Genomic DNA, 22,332 nt, shown 5'->3' with positions numbered 1-22,332 from the left:
TTCGTACATGTATTTTGGAAGTCCAAAGACTACAAAAGATGTGAGGCAAAGGAAACTGCAAATATTTAACCTGTTGTATTTCTTTACCACACAAGTAATAAAGAAATTTTTATCACACAGATTTCTTTTACATTGAGTAAGAAATTATTTTTATCTGCCATGGTTTGAAAGTGTCATAATTTCTCTCAACACAGCTGATCACAACAAAGCCTGACGTTTTACATATAAACAGCCAATAAAATCCTTTAATTGTTACTTACGACTCTCCATAGCCAAAACTGTGATATTATGCACTGCATTAGTTTCCCTGTCCAAAGATTTGGCAGTTGTAATGACTCCACTGCTGGCATCTATATTGAAATACCTCTCCAGGTCTGTGTTTCGATCTATTGAGTACCTAGGTGAAAGAAAATTTTTGATTTATATTCAATTACAGCTTGTAAAAACCTGTCATTCATTTCCTATTACATAGGAAAAGTTTCCACTGTTTCCCCACTTAAAGCTTAGTTTTGTTCAGATTCTCTGGGGCGTTGAGAGCAAAGCCATATGCAAAGGCGGGAGAGTTAGACGGCAACCCGTGCTAATGATGGTAACCTGTTTCCACAGTGACCTCTTAAGTGAGGATATGAGTATTCCCTTTTCTTTCTTCCTCTCTGCTGTAAGGAAAACAATCATTTACTCATGTAAGAGTACCCTCCTGAATCCCAGCTAAGGAGAAGATGAGATGGAAGTTTGCTAAATGGCTGTGCCAGCTGGGTGCTTCTCCCATGGGGGCTGGCGGTCTGAGCAGAGAGATTTCTATGACCAGCAGAAGAGCCCTTGAGGCATCAAGAGCTGCAGGGGCGGGGGGGAAAAAAAAAAGAGAGATGATGCAGAGTAGGTCAAGGGATTGCATGTCATTACTGTCAGCTCCCAGTGCTTTACTGTCATTACACAAACACAGGCTCATGACCTTAACTCTTTGGCTTAACGTATCTTTTATGTCTAAATTTGTTTTAGGAAGGGGAAATGAGCTTCTTAGCAAACTTCTTATTCTTAGAAAATAGGATATGCCAAAATGCCTGGGTGTTTTGCTTATAACTCTTTTGAGAGAAAGGGACAGTTGATTAGGCAGATTTAGACTTACAACTGGGATGTTCTTGACATTCAATTTAATATTGGGTCAGATTCTTCCACTCTCATCTAGATCAAGTATGTACTCCAGAACACTTCCCTACACTCAGGATGAATTAAAATGTCCAAATCAGAAGAAGTGGGATCATTACAATTCCTGTCACACTGATGATATATTAGATTATTGGTATTACATTAATCAAATCCTTTGAACAACGTGGAAGGAAAGAATTACAGAAGGTAGTTAAAAACCAGGACTTCCTGGATATAATGACCTTAAGACACTATTTTTTTTGTTCTGTGTTATAATATGCCAGCTTGTACTTTTTTTATCTATCCCTCTTCCCTGGAGCGTGTCCAGAGAAGAAGCATGGTGAGGGGGCTGCAGAACAAGTCTTAACGAGGAGCGGCTGAGAGAGCTGGGGTTGTTTAGCCTGGAGAACAAGAGGCTGAGGGGAGAGCTTATTGCTCTCTACCACTACCTGAAAGGAGGTTGTGGAGAGGAGGGAGCTGGCCTCTTCTCCCAAGTGACAGGGGACAGGACAAGGGGGAATGGCCTCAAGCTGCGCCAGGGGAGGTTCAGACTGGACATCAGGAAAAAAAATTTCACAGAAAGGGTCATTGGGCACTGGAACAGGCTGCCCAGGGAGGTGGTTGAGTCACCTTCCCTGGAGGTATTTAAGGGAGGGGTGGATGAGGTGCTGAAGGGCATGGTTTAGGGATTGTTGGGAATGGTTGGACTAGATGATCCAGTGAGTCCTTTCCAAGCTAGTGATTATGATTCTATGATTCTATGATTCTATGATTCTTGGCTGCAAAAATCTTAGAGCAGAGACTTGTTACATAATTAGAATTGTGTTACTGTATTATGTCACAGTGGGAGAAAGGAGTAAAGAGTAGTAACGACAACAGTAACAGCAATTTTCATGGATTAAGGCTTTCCTTCTTTCACTTTTTTTTTCCATTTTATATTAACTGTAGTTCATTTTTCACTTTATTTCATGACAGCACTGTTGTTTATTTGATCAGCAGTGCTTTTCAGCTGTTTTATGGCTGGCAAGCTTTCCCATGAGACTATGCCTGTCACCTCTGCTATGTAGTCAATCTTGGCAAGCCCCATGGCTAGGACTCAGTCTCCTGCCAGCTCTTAGATTTCCCAATTATTAACACTATCACTTTGTGATTTGAAGAGCCAAAGACCTTTCTTAAAAAAATAGCGAGAAAGAAAGAGAGAAGGAGAAGGAGAAGGAGAAGGAGAAGTGGGAAAGACAGAAAAGGGAAAAGAAAGCTAGAAAGCAACAAAAAGAAAGGAATAAAAGGGAAGGATGGAAGGAAGGGAGGGAGGGAGGAAGGAAGGAAGGAAAGAAGGAAGGAAAGAAATAAGAAAGGCAGGCAAGCAAATGAGTTATATAAATTGGACAAGAGTTTCATATGAAATAAGAAGAAAAACAGTTTTTATGCATAGGAAACAATTAGTTTCCCTTAACTTCTTTGCAAGCATTGTATCACATTCAAATTCTAAAACCCCTATTTTAAATATTTTTAATCTTTTAATTCCTTGCAGCCATTAATACTTTAAAATCTTTGAGGTGCAGTTTTAAATCCTTTACTTAAGCTAGTTCAAACATCAATAGTTCTCAGGTCCATACAAGATAACCTCTTATTTATAAACTATTTATTTCTCCTGATTCAGTATTGTCAACATTTTAATGTAACATTTTGCAATTTCAAAATTTCTGAATTGCATCATATCTAATTTTTAGTCAATATCAATATAATCCAATGTTTGAAATAAGTGTTTATAGATTAATAAATTAGACGTCTTAAGTAGATCATGAAAAGCATTATGCATTAATCCTCCTTAACCCATTCCAGTTCTAGGTGAATCTCATTCTGATGTCTATCATAGCAGATGCAGGAGAGCTTTAAACTACATCATCTGTCACAATGTATTCCTCACAATGTACATAGTGGGTTTGAAAACATATAGTTAAAACTCTCACTATTTCTCTTATTTCCTACCTCTCAAATTCCAAACAACTTTGAAGCAGAAAAAAATATTCAAGATACTTCAAGCTGGGGATATAATTTTTTTTTTTTATGCTGGCATTGTAAAAAAATAACCAGATCAAGGCCAATAAACTCATCTTTATATTTACACAGTAGCCAAAAACATTCCGAACATAGAATGCATTTATGGAACTGGATTTAATCCTACTCTACACAATTCTGCTAAACCAGACATTAGACACCAGATGCTAACATCAGTGCCAGAAAACACTGCCACAGAAAAGAGCTCAGCAAAGATAAATTTCACAAGTAAATCCCTGCCAAACATCCATCTAGGACTCGTTTATACATGATAGGAATCAGCTATTTTGAATATGCTGCAAATATATAACAGAGAGAGAACACATATCATCTCTCTGAGTGAAACCTATGCTTTATTTTTACAACTTAAGATTGCTGCTTTAGAAAATATAGAGCTACAGTACAGTCCCGAGTTCATTTTCAATGCATGAAAGTGAAAATGTAACAACACCAAAAAAAAGGGTGACATCCAAACGAGTTCTATACTGGTGAAGTATACTTTTCTATGGGTGCCCTAAATGAACAGTAAAAACAAATGAAACTTAGCACTAATTTTTAGTTGTATATGTGTTTCTCCTCCTGCAGATGTTTAAGTTCACAAAATTCCTAAGTCAGAAGTATTACGCTTTAAATCCTTTGCATGTTCCTTTGACAATTAATACTACTACTCTGCAGATGAAAAGTAACAAGTAACTCATTATTGGTTTAACACAAATGGCGAGTATTTGTCCTTAAGCCTTGACCTTAGATACAGGAAAACATAAGATCCATACTTTGTGTTTTCTTATGGTTTCTTTAGACTGTGGAAGACTTGCAGGTCTTCACACAGTGATCAGGGCCTTAACAGTTTAAGTGTTCGTATTGCTTCTGATTCAAATGGAAGATATTTGGCTGCAGCAGAATTTACAAAATTTGAATGAATATTACCATCCTGGCTAGGACAGAACGTGTCTTGTCTGATCGATTTCTCTCATGTGAAGAGTTTTTTCTCATGTTTATTCTCTGTGGGACTTCAGTTCTGGTTTACTACGCAAGAGTTTATGTACTGGTACAGTCTTTTGCATAGTGCACACAGAATATGAATTATTGTCCACACACACCCAGACACACACATATATGTATGTAACATATATCAATTTTTTAGTCCTGGCTAATTTAAGACAACAAAAATTCTTATAGATAATAACAGACTCTTCTTAAACTCAGAGAGAAATAAATGAGAGTCATATGTTGAGGTTTCTTTCCTTTCAAATCCTGAAATCATATCTTCTTTCTTTTACAGAATTTTAAACATAGTATTTTTTGAAATGTTCTGCGATTCAGGAATATAAAAGTCAAAATATGCAAACTCTTGGAACATCTCAATCTCCCTTTAGAAGGGAAAAAAAGCTAGCTAATTGCTTTCAGTGTAACCAAATACCCTCCCACAACCAAATGAACAACTTCAATACAAAGTAAATGAGTAAACAAAAAAGACATTTTATAATTACCTGACAGGACTGTTTGAAGCATCTGGGTCATGGGCCGCTACAGTTCCAATGATAGTGCCAACCTTTGCTGCTTCAGATACCACCATAGAGTACAAACGTGAAGTAAACACAGGGGGCTCATCAACGTCTTCTACAATTATCTTCACTGTTGTCATGTCACTAAAGGGTCCCAGACTCAGGAAGCGAGGGTCAACATGCATATTGGCTGCTTCTATCCTCAAGGTATAGCTTGTCTTAGCTTCAAAATCCAGCTCCTGTACAGGTAAAGTTATTTGGAAATGTTATTATCAAATAATGTTACTGCAAAGCTGTTTCAATTACAACTTTCAATAAGTTCAAAATGAACTTTGCCATTCGTATCCAGCTAGCAGTTTTGATTGGCAGAGCATAGTTGATGCCTCATTGTTTTTGTTTTTCAGTACACTATTTGCAGTGTTTCACCAGTGAATATTCCCCAATGACTCTAATGGTAAAGGTAGTTCTGCCTATGAATGAAACGTGTTCTCTGAGTTACTGGCAGAATTTCCTGTGACTTCTGCAAGGATCAAATTCCTTATTTCATCAATGTGAATAAATACATTTTTTTCTCTTATTCATATTTTATCTAAGGTAATGCAAAATACAATGTGGGATTTTGTGCTGGGTTTTTTTTCTGCATAGCATTGGGATTGAATAATCAATTATTAGTCCAATCTCTGTATAAATTTGTGTAGAAAATGTGGCAATTGGTTAAATTACATTTAACAGCCCTTGCACTTGTGGGAGACTTCAACTTATCAGATATCTGCTGGAAGTATAATACAGCAGAAAGGAAACAGTCTAGAAGGTTCCTAGAGTGTGTGGAAGACAACTTCCTGACACAACTGGTGAGTGAACCAACTAGGGAAGGTGCCCTGCTAGATCTCTTGTTTGTGAACAGAGAAGGCCTTGTGGGAGATGTGGCTGGAGGACACCTGGGGCACAGCAACCACAAGACATAGAATTCTCAGTTCTAGAAGAAGGAGGGTGGTCAGCAGAACTGCCACTTTGGACTTATAGAGGGCAAATTTTGGACTGTTCAGAAGCCTGGTTGTAAAAGTTCCTCAGGAGGCAGTCTTAAGGGGCAAAAGAACCCAAAAGGGCTGCATGTTCTTCAAGAAGGAAATCCTGGTGGTGCAAGAGCAGGCCATCGCTGTGTGCTGAAGAATGAGCTGATGGGGAAGAAAACCAGCTTGGCTGAACAGAGAGATCTGGGTGAATAGGAAAGTATATGAGCTATGGAAGAAGGTGCAGACATCTCAGGAGGACTAGAAGAATGGAGTGAGATCATGCAGAGAGAAAATCAAAAGGGCTAAAGCCCAACTAGAGCTTAAATTGGCCAATTTTGTGAAAGGTGATAAAAAAAGTTTCTACAACAAATGTATCAACAACAAAAGGAGGCCAAGGAGAATCTCCATCCTTTACTGGATGCAGGGAGAGCAACAGTGACAAAGGATGAGGATAAGGCTGAGGTTGATAATGCCTTACTTGCCTCAGTCTTTAAAAGTAAGGTGAGATGTTCTCTTGGTACTCAGCTTCTTGAGCTAGAAGACAAGGAGGAAGAGCAGAACAAAGTTCCCATGATCCAAGAGGAAATGGTTATAGACCTTCTCAGCCAATTAGACATTCACAAGTCCATGAATACAGATGGGATCTGCCCGAGGGTATTAAGGGAGATGGCGGAGGTGCTCACCAAACGACTTTTGACAATCTACCAGCAGCCCTGGGTGACCGGGGAAGTTCCACTTGACTGAAGATTGGCAAATGTTTCACCCATTTACAAGAAGGGTCAGAGGGAGGATCCAGGAAACTACAGGCCTGTCAGTCTGACCTCAGTGCCCAGGAACAGGTGATCTTGAGTGCTATCACACAGCACACACAAGACAACTGGGTGATCAGGCCCAGTCAGCATGGGTTTATGAAAGGCAGGTCCCACCAAACTAACCTGACTGCCTTCTATAACAAGGTGACCCACTTAATGGATGAGGGAAAGGCTGTGGATGTAGTGTGCCTGGACTTCAGTAAAGCATTGACATTGTTTCTCACAACATTCTGCTTGAGCAAATGGCTGCCATTGCCCTGGACAGGCACATCCTCTGCTGCGTAAAAATAATGGCTGGATGGCCAGGCCCAAAGAGTCGTGGTAAATGGAGTTAAATCCAGTTGGAAGCCAGTAACATGTGGTGTTCCCCAGGACTCAGTGTTGGGGCCAGTTCTGTTCAATATCTTTATTGATCATGCGGATGAGGTGATTGAGTGTACCCTTAGCAAGTTACAGATGACACTAAGCTAGGAGGAAATGTCCATCTGCTGGAGGGTAGAGAGTCTCTACAAAGGGATCTAAACAGGCTGGGTCAATGGGCTCAGGCCAACAGGATGAGGTTCAACAAGGCCAAGTGCAGAGTTCTGCATTGAGACACAAAAATCCCATGCAGTGCTACAGGCTTGAGGAAGAATAGCTGGAAAGCTACCTGGCAGAGAGGGACCTGGGGGTATTGGTTGTCAGCCAGTTTAACATTAGCCAGCAATGTGCCCAGGTGGCCAAGAAGACCAATGGCATCTTCATCTGTATCAGAAACAGCGTGCCAGCAGGACCAGGGAAGTAATTGTGCCCCTGTACTCAGCACTGATGAGGCTGCATCTTGAATATTATGTTCAGTTTTGGACCCCTCATTACAAGACAGACATTGAGGTCCTGGAGTGTGTCCAGAGAAAAGCAACAAGGCTGGTGAAGGGGCTGGAGCACAAGTCTTATGAGGAGCTCATCCAGAGCTCTTTACTCAGCCAGGCTGGTTTTCTTCCCTGCTGCCTCTTCTTCCAGCACATGGGGATGGCTTGTTCTTGTGCCATCAGGAATTCCTTCTTAAAGAGCATCCAGCCCTCATAAGCTCCTTTGCTCTTAAGGACTATCCTCTCATCGAACTTGACTGAGCAGCCTTCTGAACAGATCAAGGTCTGCCCTCCGGAAATCCAAGGTGGCCTTTCTACTGACCACTCGCCTTGCTTCTCCTAGGACTGAGAATTCTATCATCTTGTGATTGCTGTGCTCCAGGCGTCCTCCAGCTGACACATCTCCCACAAGTCCTTCTCTGTTAACAAACAGCAGGTCCTGAGGGGCACCTTCCCTAGTTGGCTCGCTCACCAGTTGTCTCAGGAAGTTGTCCTCCATGCACTCAAGAAACCTCCTAGACTGTTTCTTCTTTGTGGTATTATATTTCCAGCAGACATCTGGTAAGTTGAAGTCTCCCACAACAACAAGGGTTAGCCATTGTGAGACTTCTCCCAGTTGCTTATAGAATAACTCATCAGCCTCCTCTTGCTGGCTGGGTGGTGTATAGCAGAGTCTCACCACGAAATCTGCCTTATTAGGTGAACCTCTGATTTTCAGCCATAGACATTCAATACTATCATCATCATCGATGAGTTCGAGGCTGTCAAAACTCTCTCTAACATAGAGGGCTACCCCACAACCTCTCCTTCCTTGCTTCTCTTTCCTGAAGTGCTGGCCTTCCATAACGGCACTCCAGTCATGTGAGTCATTCCACCACACTTCCCTGTGAGCAGTTATATCGTAGTACTCCTGCCTTACAATAACTTCTAGGTCCTCTTGTTTATTGCCCATGCTGTGCACTGGTGTAGATGCACTTCAGCTGGGCTATTGATCCTGTTATGCTCTTAAGGAGACCAGTCTAAATTACTAAGCAACTACTCACTGAATTACTTAACCCTTCTGTGGAGCCATTTGAAGTGCTATTCCTCACTTCCTGTGAGCAGACCAAGAGCATAGCATCCTTCTGAAACTGGAGTGCCATTCCCAGGCTTTCTTCAATCAAGCCTGCTTGTGCCCCTTCCCCTTTCACATGTACTTTAAAGCTCTACTAAGAATAGCCCTGCTATCTTCTTGGTGAGTACCCTTTTGCCCTTAGGGGACAGGTGTACCCCATCCTTCGGTTGCAAAACTGGTGATTTGCACAAAGACAATTATTTTGGAGGTAAAAAAAAAAAATCTTACCTCACAGGCACTATTTACCCTATATCTGTAGACTTAGTTTGTCAGCTTGTACCAAATGTCCAACGAACTATTTCTTTGAAATTCCAATCATTAAGAACAGCATCAAAAGACTCAAGCATTTCCATTATAAAAAAATGTAGTCTGACTGCGTAACTGTCTTTTCAAACTATAATGCCAACTTTGTAGAACAGATTTAATAAGGTTTTCTGCAGTTCTGATTCTGAATAAATCATAGAAATCCAAAATATGCTTGCAAAATAATCTGATAGCCTCTGCAAAATGTTCCTGTACTCACTCAGAGGATCAGAAAAGGTGAAACACACATCTGTTGCTGTACAAATACAAGGGTCTAAGTTCTCGATTGAGTTACAGTAGGATAAATCCCAAACAAGCATCTTAAAGTCAGTGATTATGCTGACATTACAATACAGCTGTAAACAGTCTGGATTTAAAAAAGAAACCTGAATTGCTACACACCACACTCAGAAAGGCATTGAATTTCTATAAACTCTGTGTGGCAGCAAAAGGCTTCTCCAAACGGGGAATACAAGTGATTCTTATGTTATGCAAGTGCTTGCTTCTTGCATTGAATAAGAGCAGTAGTATCTATAGCTTTCCAAATACATAAAAGAGAGTTTGCCTGGAAACTGATTATTATACTCAACAAAACTGGTCAGTATTTATTGTTAGAGCATGTTTAATTGTTTTTTTATTTAATTTTGGTTTTATATTTAAAGTGCAGGATGTGCGCTACGAAACAAACCTAAGAGCCATAATGCAGGTGTGGTGTGGTGTTAAGAAGATGAAAAACGTCTCAGAAACTATGTTGATAACAACTAAGCAACTGATATGACCAGATGGGCAGCAAAGTTAAGGACAAGACAACCAAGCACACAAACATTTTAAGACTTCTCATTTCCCAATAAAAGCATCATATTCACTAAAGAAACAATAACCTGAAGAATGTCAAAGGTAATTTGTTGAACTAAAATAAAAAAACCCAAGCCTTTAGCAAACAGTAGATTTTCAGTCAGAATGTACAAAAATATGTAACACAGAAGGGAAGACTAATTCATTCTCATTAATCAGCAATATCTGTTGAAACTGGATGATTGAGATTACAGTGATTCTTAAACACATGTAAATGTAACATGAGACTGCGGAAAAGACAGCTTATTATGATATACTAATTTTAACACCACAGTTACCCCAGGAAAAAAAATATTATGAAAATTCTGATTTAATAGAGAGAGTGCATGGAGTACAATATATGTAATTGGACATAAGTTTCAATTTGAACAAACTAAGCACAATAATGAAGAAATATTATTTAAGCTAACTTTTTAAGATATTCCCATCTATATTGATAAAGAAGCCTACATGAGAAATTTAGTAACTGAAATCATAAAAATTTGTGTTTTCCATGTAAATGCTTATCACAGTGGCTGACACTTTTATATCACTATATTTCATTCTTGTAATGTAGAAAGAGATCATTCTTTATTTGACTGGATTACAAGACTGTTAGACTAGCAGAGTCTTTCATTAGAAAGGAAACTAATAGAGAAGGAAACTAATGACAGTATAGATGCATATTCTGAACAGACTTGCTTACTAAAAGCAGGTTTGACCTTCTCAAACTTAGCCATGTACATCTGAGAAAATCACCACATAGTGCAAACTGTGAGTGTAGCAATATTCCACTAGCGAAGAAATCAGCTGTCCTACTTAAGAATGCCTGGTTTTCACCAGTCACTAGTAAGAGTCTCAGTAACTGGAAGAAGCAAACATCTGCTTTCAGCAACATGAATCCTGCCCTAGGATTCCCTCAAATATCATCTGACACTCAATGGTAGAATGCTCACTAATGAAAAATAATTAAATAAATGAATAATCAAATATACGCATATATACAGTGGGGAACAGTTGGTGTCTAGAAAAGCGGAAGTATGGACTGGCAAAGGGGTTTTATGATACCAAACCGTATTGTGTTATACGGGGGCAGTATTATTGATTTATTTCAGTTCTTTGTGACAGAGTCTGTCTCAATGTGTGACAATGTCTACGAAAGCTACAGTCATCATCCTTAGTCTGCTCCTGTAAGATACACATCCTCAGATACCATGGTGAATATGCAGGTACCAAGATCTGAGGCAGTATATAATCTAGGAAAATAAAAAAAGCCTCTAAGATGTGATTAGTGTGCAAGAGTTCACGACCTGGTGGAAATGTTTCAATAGTTCGTAGATAATATAATGAAAACATTAAGTACTATAGACACTAATGAAAGACTGGAAAAGTGAACTGAAAAGATCTCCTTTTTTTCTTCCTTCTTATCTAATTATCAGTGATGTCTGTTATACAGAAAGCATTATTTAACTGGCTTTCACATCATGCCTCCATTATTTCCTGCTATAACAAAAGCACAAGAGTCCAATAATGGAATACCAAGTCAACAGAGTACAAATCTCTACATCAGTGTTGAAGGTTAAATAGACAATGTATACTTTAGTTCTTCAGTACAGTGAATAAAGTTTGACAGCTTCATTAATATCTGTACATTAGTGTTATCTGATAAGATCTTGTGTAGAAGCCATTCATCATCCTTTCATCTGTGGGTTTGTGGGGTCTTTTTCTTTTTTTTTTTTTTTTTTTTTTTTCTCTTTTAAGGGGTAAGAATGTTATCCTCTCTGAAGGAAATCACAGAATAAGTCATCAGTATTACAGAGGCTGGATATGAACTTATCATTCACAGGAAGTTCATCTTTGAAATGTTCATTTTCTATTGTATGGCAACTTTGTAATAATGTGCTTTTCAGAGGTGAAAATCCCGCATTTAATCCCAGTTAAGGTTTTACACTGAAAACTGCAGTCCATCAAAGAAATGTACATTATCTCTCAAAGGAACCATGGAAGCCTCATGTTCTTACATTGTAACCTCTGATATAGAATTGAAAGGAAATTTTCTAGCTGCAAAATGTGAAAAGTTAAAGGTAACAGAAAGATACATATCCACTCAAAAGTGTACACATACCACCCCCCCCCACCTCTCTCCACCCCCCCCCCCCTTTTTATAATTGCCAGTACTGCTCTTAGAATGAATTCAGGTTTTAGAATAATCTCCTAGCAGTCAATTTCTGCGAGAGAGTACTTAGCAACACTGTTTTCACATTCTTCCCTATAACATTTGAACTGGTTGGTGATACTAGTGGTAGATTTGTGTATTGTGAGAAGAAATAAAAGCAAACTGAGCAAGAATTGTAGCATGGGACATCTTAATGCTTGTCACTTGCTACATACAGTAAGGCTCTCTGCAGACTTCAGGCTTGTTTTTTCCACCTAAGACCACTAAAATCTCTCCATAGTCTTCAAAATGGTTTGAATTGAACCTCTTAACCTTCCAAAAAATTCACATTTGATACAAATAATCAAAAAATGCCTTGCATGTTTTTTTATTGTTAAATTACCACTACTATAAGCACCAACCATATGATAAAGGTGAAGGTGGATACAGATTGTCTAACAGGCTTTTATTTGAAGATGTTTTGCTATTAAGCTATTATTATTACTGAAGTCTAACTATCACATGCAACTTTGTGAATAAAGCAAGAACTGTACTTATGTCTTTTTCAGTGCAATATTTTTAGGAATAGTGCTTTGGAAACTACAAACAATACAGCCTTCTGTATGCATTTTGTTTAGAAAATGAAGCCGAAATTCCATTCATGTGTATTATAGTCAGGATTCTGTGAACAGTCAACATGAAATTGTACACACAAAGTTTCCATGGACAGTTCATAATTTGTTGTATTAAATGACTGAATCATCATTCACTTCCATAAACACTTCTTCAATTCCAAGCTTGCTACTTCAGAGACAAATTCAACACATTTTTTTTAAAACTCCAACATATTCAGAAAAATTACACTTCTCTTCCAAATACCTTTACCACTGTGAAATATAGCTATCTAAATTATCTGAGTCCTTACTAGCAGAGAATTGATAGCAGAATGTAATTGCATATGAAACCACAGGAAGGAATTGATCCTACTCTACAGATGGAGAACTGAGTCACAGTGTGAACCGGGATAAAATTTTCAAGTCCTTCTAAGAAATATAGATGTTCAATTCTTTTCATATACTATACAAGATATTTTGTTTTTCTGAAAAGATCACCTAAGATGGATGTTTTTCTAAATCCTCCTTAAAAGTAACTTAGATGTCTAAATTAGCTTTACTTAGGAATTCACCTACAGGGTGGAGAATAGCCAAACTCCCACATTATGTGCAACATCAGAACTCTGGCATAAAGTTTGAGTAGGTAGTATCTTTAGAATAAGCTGTACAGGATAAAAACAAAGAAAGAGCTTTCTTCTGTTTTATTTCACAAGTGAGAAATTTTCACTTATTTATTATTATTATTATTATTATTTAATAAAAGATAAAGTGAGGAAAAAAAATGAGGTTTCCACAGTGACTTGAAACTACTGGGCAAAAAATTGTATGAATGTAGCAGGTCACAGGAAAACACCTTCACTAGTTTTCCCATCACTGTCCCACTCTTCCTGTAAATTGAGAATACCACTCTGAACTGTGCCCATTCACTTGTTTGTACCAGCTTCTGGAAAATAAAGTTTATCTTTCAGCATTTTTCATATCCTATTGCAGGTTGGAAATAGAGCATGGCATAACAAAAAAAACTTAAGCACTTTTAGATACCATCTTAGATACATGCTGGACAATTTTTTTCAGTTAACAAATTCAGTTAATGTATTGCAGAAAAAGATAGCCTTTTTTTTTAATGCCAGTAACCAAGTACATGGTTCGATACTGTTTTTACTAGCTGTTGTCCTAAGATGAAATTCTAACTTCGCTTATCTCACAAACAATCTGTTCTAACCCAGACTTAATCTCTTGTTATTATTTAAACCTTGTATTCATGAACAAAAGTTAGCTCTTGTCTCAAAGAATATTTTGAAAGGCTTGTTTGTTTGGGGTTTTTTTTTGTCTAGAATGAACTTAAGATACTTACTGGAATACATGAACTCTACATCTCATTCATTTAATCCTGATTCAAACATACTAACCAGGACAAAAGAAAATAAGGTGTCACAAGTATGTTAAAAGCTATACAGAAGCAAATATTGTACAATGCTACACTATGCATGCTCCTTAGTTATGCAGCATAAGGTAGTACCATTCTACTCTTCACCCTCTGGATGAATAAAGACCAAGTGGATGCAAACATAGAGAAAGTATTCCTCCCTTGTCTAATTCTGTATGGTCAAGAGAGTGATTATAAGAATACTAGCCTATTGTCAAAACTGAGGTTTTTTTTACTGAACTGAGGTTTAGTCTAGTAGCTAGCATATATTAACATTAGGCACTAAGCAGCAACAGTAGTTGCATCTTCAGGAAAATCCAAACCCACTCCTGTCATGGCTATAAAAACTACGAGTAGAGCTAACAGTATTTGAAAAATAACAGTATTTGAAAAATAACACCATCCTCAAATAGTTTAGATAAAAATCCCTCCTGAACAAGGCATGCAAGCTAAAGAGATATCTGCATTTAGAAATGCAGAAGGGATATAAATGAGGGAAGAGTATATTCCGTATTTCAGTGAATATCATTGTTAGAATAAAATCATGGTTATTTTTTCTGCTGACTTTTGATGCTTTGAAGTATCTGTGTCATAGGGTGCAGAGAAGAAATATATTCAAATGTACATGGAGAAAATCCAAACCCAACCAAAAATAAAATGCACCTAAATCTCCTTCACCAATTTTGTCACCATCAAAGTCAATACACGTAATAGCCAAGTCCATTAGACTCAAGTAATCCTGGGAAAGACCTAGACATGTAACATTTTTCTCTTTACAATATCAGGACTCTTGGTCTCTCTCTTTGCATACTCCTCCTGGAACAACAAGATGGGGACCAAGGAGGTAAAGATCCTGCCACTGTAGAGGAGGATCAGGTTCATGACCACCTGAGGAACCTGAACATATATAAGTCTATGGGACCTGATGAGATGCATCCCAGAGTCCTGAGGGAATTGGCAGCTGTGGTTGCCAAGCGACTCTCCATGATATTTGAAAAGTCATGGCAGTCAGGAGAAGTCGTTGGTGACTGGAAGAAGGGTAACATTGTCCCTATTTTAAAAAGGGTAGAAAAGGTGACCCTGGGAACTACTGACCTGTCAGCCTCACCTCTGTGCCTGGGAAGATCATGGAAGAGCCTCCTAGAAGCTATGCTAAAGCACATGGAGGACAAGGATGTGATTCAAGACAGACAGCATGGCTTCACCAAGTGCAAGTCCTGTCTGACCAACTTAGTGGCTTTCTATGATGGGGAAACCACAGCAGTGGACACGGGAAAACTAACAGATGTGACCTATCTGGACTTCTGTAGTCTTTGACATGGTCTCCCACAACATCCTTTTCTCTAAATTGGAGACATATGGATTTGATGGGTGGATGGTTCAGTGGATAAGAAATTGGTTGGAGGGTCGTATTCAGAGAGTAGTGGTCAACAGCTTGATGTCCAGATGAAGATCTGTGACAAGTGGTGTGCCTCAGAGGTCCGTACTGGGACCAGTGCTGTTTAATATCTTCATCAATTATATTAACACTGAGATTGAGTGCACTCTCAGCACGTTTGCAGATAACACTAAGTTGAGTGGTGCAGTTGCCACACTGGAAGTACAGGATGTCAGAGGGACCTGGACAGGCTGGAGAAGTGGGCCTGTGAGAACCTCATGAGGTTCAACAAGGCCAAGTGCAAGGTCCTATACCTGGGCCGGTAAATCCGCAATTTTAACACAGGATGGGGGATGATGTGATTGGGAGCAGTCCTGTGGAGAAGGTCTTGGGGGTGATGATTGATGAGAAGCTTGACATGAGCCAGCACTATGTGCTTGCAGCCCAGAAAGCCAACCATATCCTGGGCTGCATCAAAAGAAGCATAGCCAGCAGGTTAAGGGAGGTGATTCTGCCCCTCTATTCCTCGCTTGTTAGACCTCACCTGGAGTATTGTGTCCAGTTCTGGAATCCTCAGCATAAGAAGGATAAGGAACTGTTGGAACGAGTCCAGAGGAAGAAGCACAAAGATAATCAGAGGGCTGGAGCACCTCCCATGTGAGGACAGGCTGAGAGAGTTGGGGTTGCTCAGCATACAGAAAAGGAAGCTCTAAGGAGACCTTATAGCAGCCTTCCAGTACCTGAAGGGAATGTACAAGAAAGCTGGGGAGTGGCTCTTTACAAGGGCATGTAGTGATAGCATGAGAGGGAATGTCTATAAATCGGCGAGGGGCAGATTTAGACGAGACATAGGAGGAAATTCTTCACAATGAGGGAGGGTGGTGAGGCACTGGAAGAGGTTGTCCAGGGAAGTTGTGGATGCCTCATCCCTGGAAGTGTTCAAGGCCAGGTTGAAAGGGGCCTTAGGCAGCCTGATCTACTGGGAGGTGTCCCTACCTATGGCAGGAAGGTTGGAATTAGATGATCTTTAAGGTCCTTTCCAACTCAAACCATTCTACGGTTCTATGATTCCCTTTTTCAAAAAGATCATTTTCCTGGATTTATATATATATATAAATAATTTATTTGCATTTTTTTTTGATCCTTAGGCATTTTTTTTCAAATTCCATCCCCCTGGGAGAATACAAAAATCCTTTGCTTTGCTCAGTGACTCCACTTCTCTCTTTTTTTTTAATGAAAACTTTTTTTTTTTACTTGATGATCCTTATGTGTTAAAAAAGGTCTTACTTTTCAGTGAGAAAGTCAACTTTTCAAACTGTCGGAAAACAAATGTCCTTTCTAAAAGTGGAATACAAAATCATTATTTTGTATGTGGAACTCTGATAATCAAACTTTCTCCACAACACCCACCCCACACAAAAATGAATGGAGCAGAGCTTTCAGCTGCTATGAGATACTGGCAGTGATTTGCATGCTTGGCCTGCTGATTTGTATGTATGATTGCAGCGAAAGTATGCAAAGCTAAGGCATACATTTGCATTTAGAATCAAAGTGTGCCTTTTCAGGAATCTTTGCCTTGGCATTTTACTGCTTGATGTGTACACTGAGCATATAAATACAAATGAGTTTAAAATGATGGGCACGCATTTGGAGGCTGAGCTGTTTCTCAGTGCCTGAGCTGATTTCAGGGACATGAAAAGGAGAGAGTTAATCACACTTGGAGGTGTACAGATTGTCACATGCTGAATAGGAAAATGTTTAGGTGGATTCCAGGCTACAGACTTAATTTCTCCCCTGACTTCTTGCTAACAAGCACACATTGTCACGCAGGGATAACCTCTGCCTGGTTGAAACCCATTTAACCTGCATACACTGTCATTAATGTTCTTCTATGTACACATCCTCCAGAGAACAAGGAGCAGCTGCCTGTTAGCTACTGTGCTTGAGCTCTTTACTTTCTTCCCTTCTAGCCAATGTTCTCTGCCATTTTATCTGCAGCATTGGCAATGACAGTCCTTCGGCCTTGGGCAAGGCACCAAGTTCTCTGGAGTCCAAATGAAGACCTAAGGGCATCCAGAGGTTGATGGGGTGCCCCTCAGCATGGAGACTCTCCTTTGGGTATGGCAGCGGAAAGAATAGCAGGTAAATGAGAGAAATGTCTTTATATTGCAGAGAAAAAAAGTTTTAATTCTTGTGTCAAAAAATATCAGCATCTAGGTTTAAAAATTATTGGCAAATTCGAGTATTTCATCAGGTCAAAATTTTGTAACCTTTTTAATACAGTCCAGCAGCTAATTCATAGAGCCCTTCTCAGGATAAATGTTAAGTACTGAAAAGTCCAGTTCAGCTCCCTAGCTAAAATGATTATAGAAATAATAAATGAGAATTATTTAGTCCACAGTACAATACTGGAATCGGGAATACTATTCCAGTAACAAACACCATGACTACAAAAGTATACTAAAAACTAAAATGAACTCTTCAGTTCTCAAATTAGATCACTGAAGCCCCCTACCGATTCAGTGTTGCTCATTGTGGCACTGATAAACGCTCTCCCTCTAGGATAGGCATATTTCTTCCACATCTTTGCTCAAAACCCTTAAATGAGCAAACTTAAGGGTGTCACATTGAATTTGGCTCTTGAACAAAGAGACGACTAACTTTTCATCACTTGCACTTCAAACATGTTAAGTAGAAATCAGCACAGTTTGCAAGAAGCCTAAGATGGATGGCTCTGCCTTGAAAGATGTTTCACATTACACATATTAGAGCTTGATCTTTCAGGGGTGCTGAACAGCCTTCATTTGCTGTGACATCTATGGATGCTTACCAGCTCTCAGCAGGTGTTCAGGGCATCAGAGAATTAGCCCACTGCTTTGCAACATCATGCAAATGAAATTCTTCCAAAAGAGAAATGTTACCAAAGTTTTATACTGCTTTAGAAATGAATCAACACACCAAAGGAGGACAAAAAAAACCCAAAACCCAGACCCTGACAACCAGTAGGTCAAGTTTACAAAGATCAAAGAGCACATGGGGAAGAAAAATCTGCTATGAAATCGTATAAACTACAAACACAACCCCTTGTTCAGGAACATACTTATATATATTCTAAAATGCCAAGTCATTCCACATTTTAGCGAGTATTAAATTGCTTGGCAGAGTTAGGGCCATGGATTCAGTATTCTCATTGCCAAGCATTCACACATGAAGGGCATGAAAATATATGAGAAGAGATTTCTTCTGTCTAAGGTGTTGGGTTTTTTTATCCTGTTCTACTCAAAAATAAAATTTTCTTGCAAGATATTTCAGCACACTTATTTTGTACAGTGATAGTCTTTAAAATGTGTTGCAGCAAAGTAAGAGTGCTGAGCTTTAATATTTTTATATTAACATGATTTTTCAATTTTAAAATCTTAGTTTTCTACCTTTCCTATATGGAAAGCTAAGAACAAAAATTATTTCTTTAAATATGTCCATTTTAAAAAAATGATATATTTTTATGATATATAATCTTGTAAAACAACTATTCTTACTTATACATAATTTTGATGTTAGCAAAGTATGTATTCTGAATAGAAAACCACCACCCAAAGACAATCAGGCATTTTTCTTTTGTAATTACGTTTAGGATCAATTTTGTATCTGGAGCTTGCATTTTTATTGTAAAACATATTTCCACATTTTCTCTTTAATACAAGGACAAATAAGACTAAAGCTTAGATTCCCATCCAAACATGTATGTGCAGGACCTTAAAAAAATTATAGCTATTGCCAAAGAAAAAAACCCACAAGAACTTTCAGTGTAAGTCATTAAAAAGCCCAAAATCACATACACACACACTGAAGTCAAGACGAAATATGCCAGTGGAAACTTTTACAGCAGATAAGGCCCACAAAACCTCATACTCTCATTACCTGCCTTTATCTTGCACAGATCCAAACAGAATCAGTACAAAAAATCAAGACTTACCTTCTGAATTGTTATGATTCCCTCCTGGGTGTCTTTGTCAACAGAGATTTTGAATACTCCCAAACCATCACCATCCACAATCTTATATTCCATTTCAGCATTGGCTCCCACATCTGCATCTGCAGCTTTTATTCTGGCCACCACAGAAGCCACTGGCAAAGACTCTGGGACATTATACTGATACGATCCTGTGAAATTTAAAAATGTAATAAATTCAGAGCCTTCTGGGACTGTAGGCTAGAAAAACCCTAACCTTCTTAAAATATACATTCCTTTAAATCATGCACTTGAAAATTTCTTGGGCTATCGGAATATATTATTAAGTTTAAAATAAATTGCCCTTTTTTTGCTAGGTTTTCCTTGTGATGGACTCTACCTTAAGTACTACAGGCATAAGTGTTCCTATGACCAGTGAAGTACAAGGTAAAGGTATAAAAACATAATTTAAAACTTAAATGGAAATCATGAAGCGAATGCCTGCTACAGAATTCCAATGCAAAAAATAATTTACTATGTTTTCCAAAAACGATGAAAAAAGGTAAGTAAGGCAAATATTATCAATATAAACTTATATTATTTTATAACTATATACCTTGATTAGGAAGTTTGTAATCTGAATATAACTAGAAACTGATATACACTAAAGTCTTTAATAGTAAGTGCACCATCTGCATTCTTGAAAATTCCAGCTTTTTCACTGAAGTAGAAAATGATATATACGCTGTCAAAAGGGTATCTGAGTGCACTCAGTAGCCAGCAACAATCTCACCTTCAAGAATAACTTCAGGTATTCTATTATTATTTCAAGCAGTTGCTGGCTTGAAATAACAGGAAATCTATTATGTACAGACCTATTTTTCATATCACTTGAGGTGAGGTTATAGCAGACGTGAATTGTTCTTTGCATTGTTTCAATTTCACTTAGCAAGGTTTTCGGGTTTTTTCTAAGAAAAAAAGCACCTCAAACGGAATGCTATTAATAAACTGAGCTCTTGAGGTCTGAGTGTACAACTGTGTACTCATTTATTTGGTTAAGGTGAGAGCCACCTTGTTCAAAGAAAGTAAATAGATGGAAGATGACCTTTGGTCTCTTTTCTCATATAGAAAACTATATGCACAAGAGAAATCCTGATAAAATACCAAAGGAGTATGAAGGATTAAAAGTCAAGTTAAAGAATTATGCTTCCTGAAGCTCAACTGGTAAGAGCTAAGTATCTATTGAGGTGTTTACTTTTTTTTCTTTGTATTCATCGAGAGGAAGTAAAATACGTTAACAAATGCACCTGTTGTACATCACCTCATTTCAACTAATCTGAAACATATTAGGTAAAAAAGATTCTTCCAACATATTGACAGTAGTTTTAGTAGCAGTAATGATAATAATATATCCTGCTGTCAGTGACTCTCAAAGTACTTCACATGGACGCTGAGCACTTTCACTCTGTTTAGAAATAGTATGAGGTGTAAAGAAAATAAAAATGTTTAGAAATAATACTGCAAGTCATATTTTTACAAAGTAACTCACGTCGTGGAAAGCGGGGTGGATTGTCATTAACATCAGTCAGGGTGACAGTTACAGACGTAGTCCCTGATAATCCACCATTCTGCCCAACCATGTCCTTTGCTTGAATAACTAGTAGGTATTGGTCCTTTGCTTCTCTATCCATATTAGGAAGGGCAGTCTTGATAACACCTGCATTAAAGCAAAATATGTCATGGTTGCACAAGGAAATAAGATAACGTGAAAGCTAAGTTTGCCTTAACAGAGGATTAATGATTGCAACAAGAGAGGAATAAATTAATTTCAACCTTAATACCACAGTTTTTGACTCAGAGCTAAACTGACATCCTACACACTTATTTTAAGTACTCACCAAACCCCACCAATTTTTGTTCAGTACTAGATTCTTTGGGTAATGCCATGCATGACTGTGTTTTCCAAACACCTTCTCCCTGAACTACAGACTTTGTTATGTCTTGGATAATGCTCCCTTCCCTGGAAGATGTCATCTTCTGTGTTTGATTTCCCACTCTTTTAGAGCTAGGAAGAACAGATTACTCTGCATTCATTTTTAAGATTACAAGATTAATTTCACAGTGCCTTGAACAGTCATTGGCCATATTAAATCTTACTAATATTGATATCATGGCACTCGCCACACAGATATGAACTTATCTTATTTTACCATATATTTGCTTTAACAATAGACACTTCTAAATTAATTGAGATATTTTTTATTTATTAATGGAAACGTTGTAATATCTGAAGAAGTTTTTGTTATATCCATCTAATGATCTGCATACAATTTGTAACTAATTGATTCAAAATCAAAAGCAGAAGAAAGCTCCATGTTTCATCCTTTCAGTTCTGTTGATATAGATCAGAAAATAAACATGCCTTCTCATAACGTGATGACTTTATGAATATTTCATGCTCAGTACACAGTACAGCTGCTAACTCTGATTTCCAGAGAGGCAGCCGTTTACTCCACCAGCACTTAGTGTCAGCAGCAAAGGAAACATAAAGAAACTAAATAAAGGAGAGGTACACTGGGGCGCTTATCTCTTCATCTGATATTTGCTGACTGTTTAGTTAGAGTTTTATACCTTTCTTCCCTTGTGAATGCAGGACTAACCATTAATCATCTCTGTGTTGAAACATTTATATCACAAACAGACTGGCACTATTTCACCCATTTTATTTACAAAACACATTAAAATACAATTAATGTACAATTTCATAATGTTATTGTTTCTATATTGTTTCTTTCTGTTCTGCTTCTTTTTTTCTACAATAGTTAAATTGCCAGGCAATGTTATCCAATCATTTGGAAGAGAATTATCATGCGCACAGGGAACATGAGTATCACATCAAAGTCAAAATGTTTGTGAACATTTCAGTCTGAATCATTAAAGATTTTAATTCAGTAGAAACTAATGTATTATTGTTCACGGGCAGTCTGCATTCTTAATCACGATATATAGTATATACATATACATGGAAAGAGAGAAAGAGGAAGAGAGAAACACTATAAATCGTGCTTATTGGGGGGAAGAAAATGTTATATATCTCTACTGAGGATGGACCTGCTGCAATATGAAGATAATTGTAATACTTATTTCTGCAAAGTTACATGTTGTTAAACACAGTGT

The 22,332-nt window shown here is 38.1% G+C and overlaps 1 protein-coding gene across 3 annotated transcripts in view; it reads right to left on the bottom strand.

The window, feature by feature from the left end:
- The window catches only part of CDH7 (cadherin 7), an 89,660-nt gene that overhangs the window by 18,988 nt on the left and 48,340 nt on the right, over nt 1–22,332 (bottom strand). For 2 of the 3 annotated variants that reach the window (XM_054059528.1, XM_054059527.1), the window contains 4 exons: nt 20,705–20,872; nt 19,180–19,367; nt 4,695–4,948; nt 261–397 (listed from right to left, as the gene is read on the bottom strand). In XM_054059528.1, coding sequence (XP_053915503.1) covers nt 261–397; nt 4,695–4,948; nt 19,180–19,367; nt 20,705–20,872 — 747 coding nt within the window. Of the gene's footprint in view, nt 1–260; nt 398–4,690; nt 4,949–19,179; nt 19,368–20,704; nt 20,873–22,332 lie in introns of those variants that run through there. The other variant, XM_054059529.1, reaches the window with a different exon arrangement.

Source organism: Cuculus canorus, chromosome 2, assembly GCF_017976375.1.
Source record: "Cuculus canorus isolate bCucCan1 chromosome 2, bCucCan1.pri, whole genome shotgun sequence".
NCBI classification, from domain to species: domain Eukaryota; kingdom Metazoa; phylum Chordata; class Aves; order Cuculiformes; family Cuculidae; genus Cuculus; species Cuculus canorus.
The sequence above is the reverse complement of the archived record's forward strand: the minus strand, read 5'-3'. Positions and strand labels throughout refer to the sequence as shown.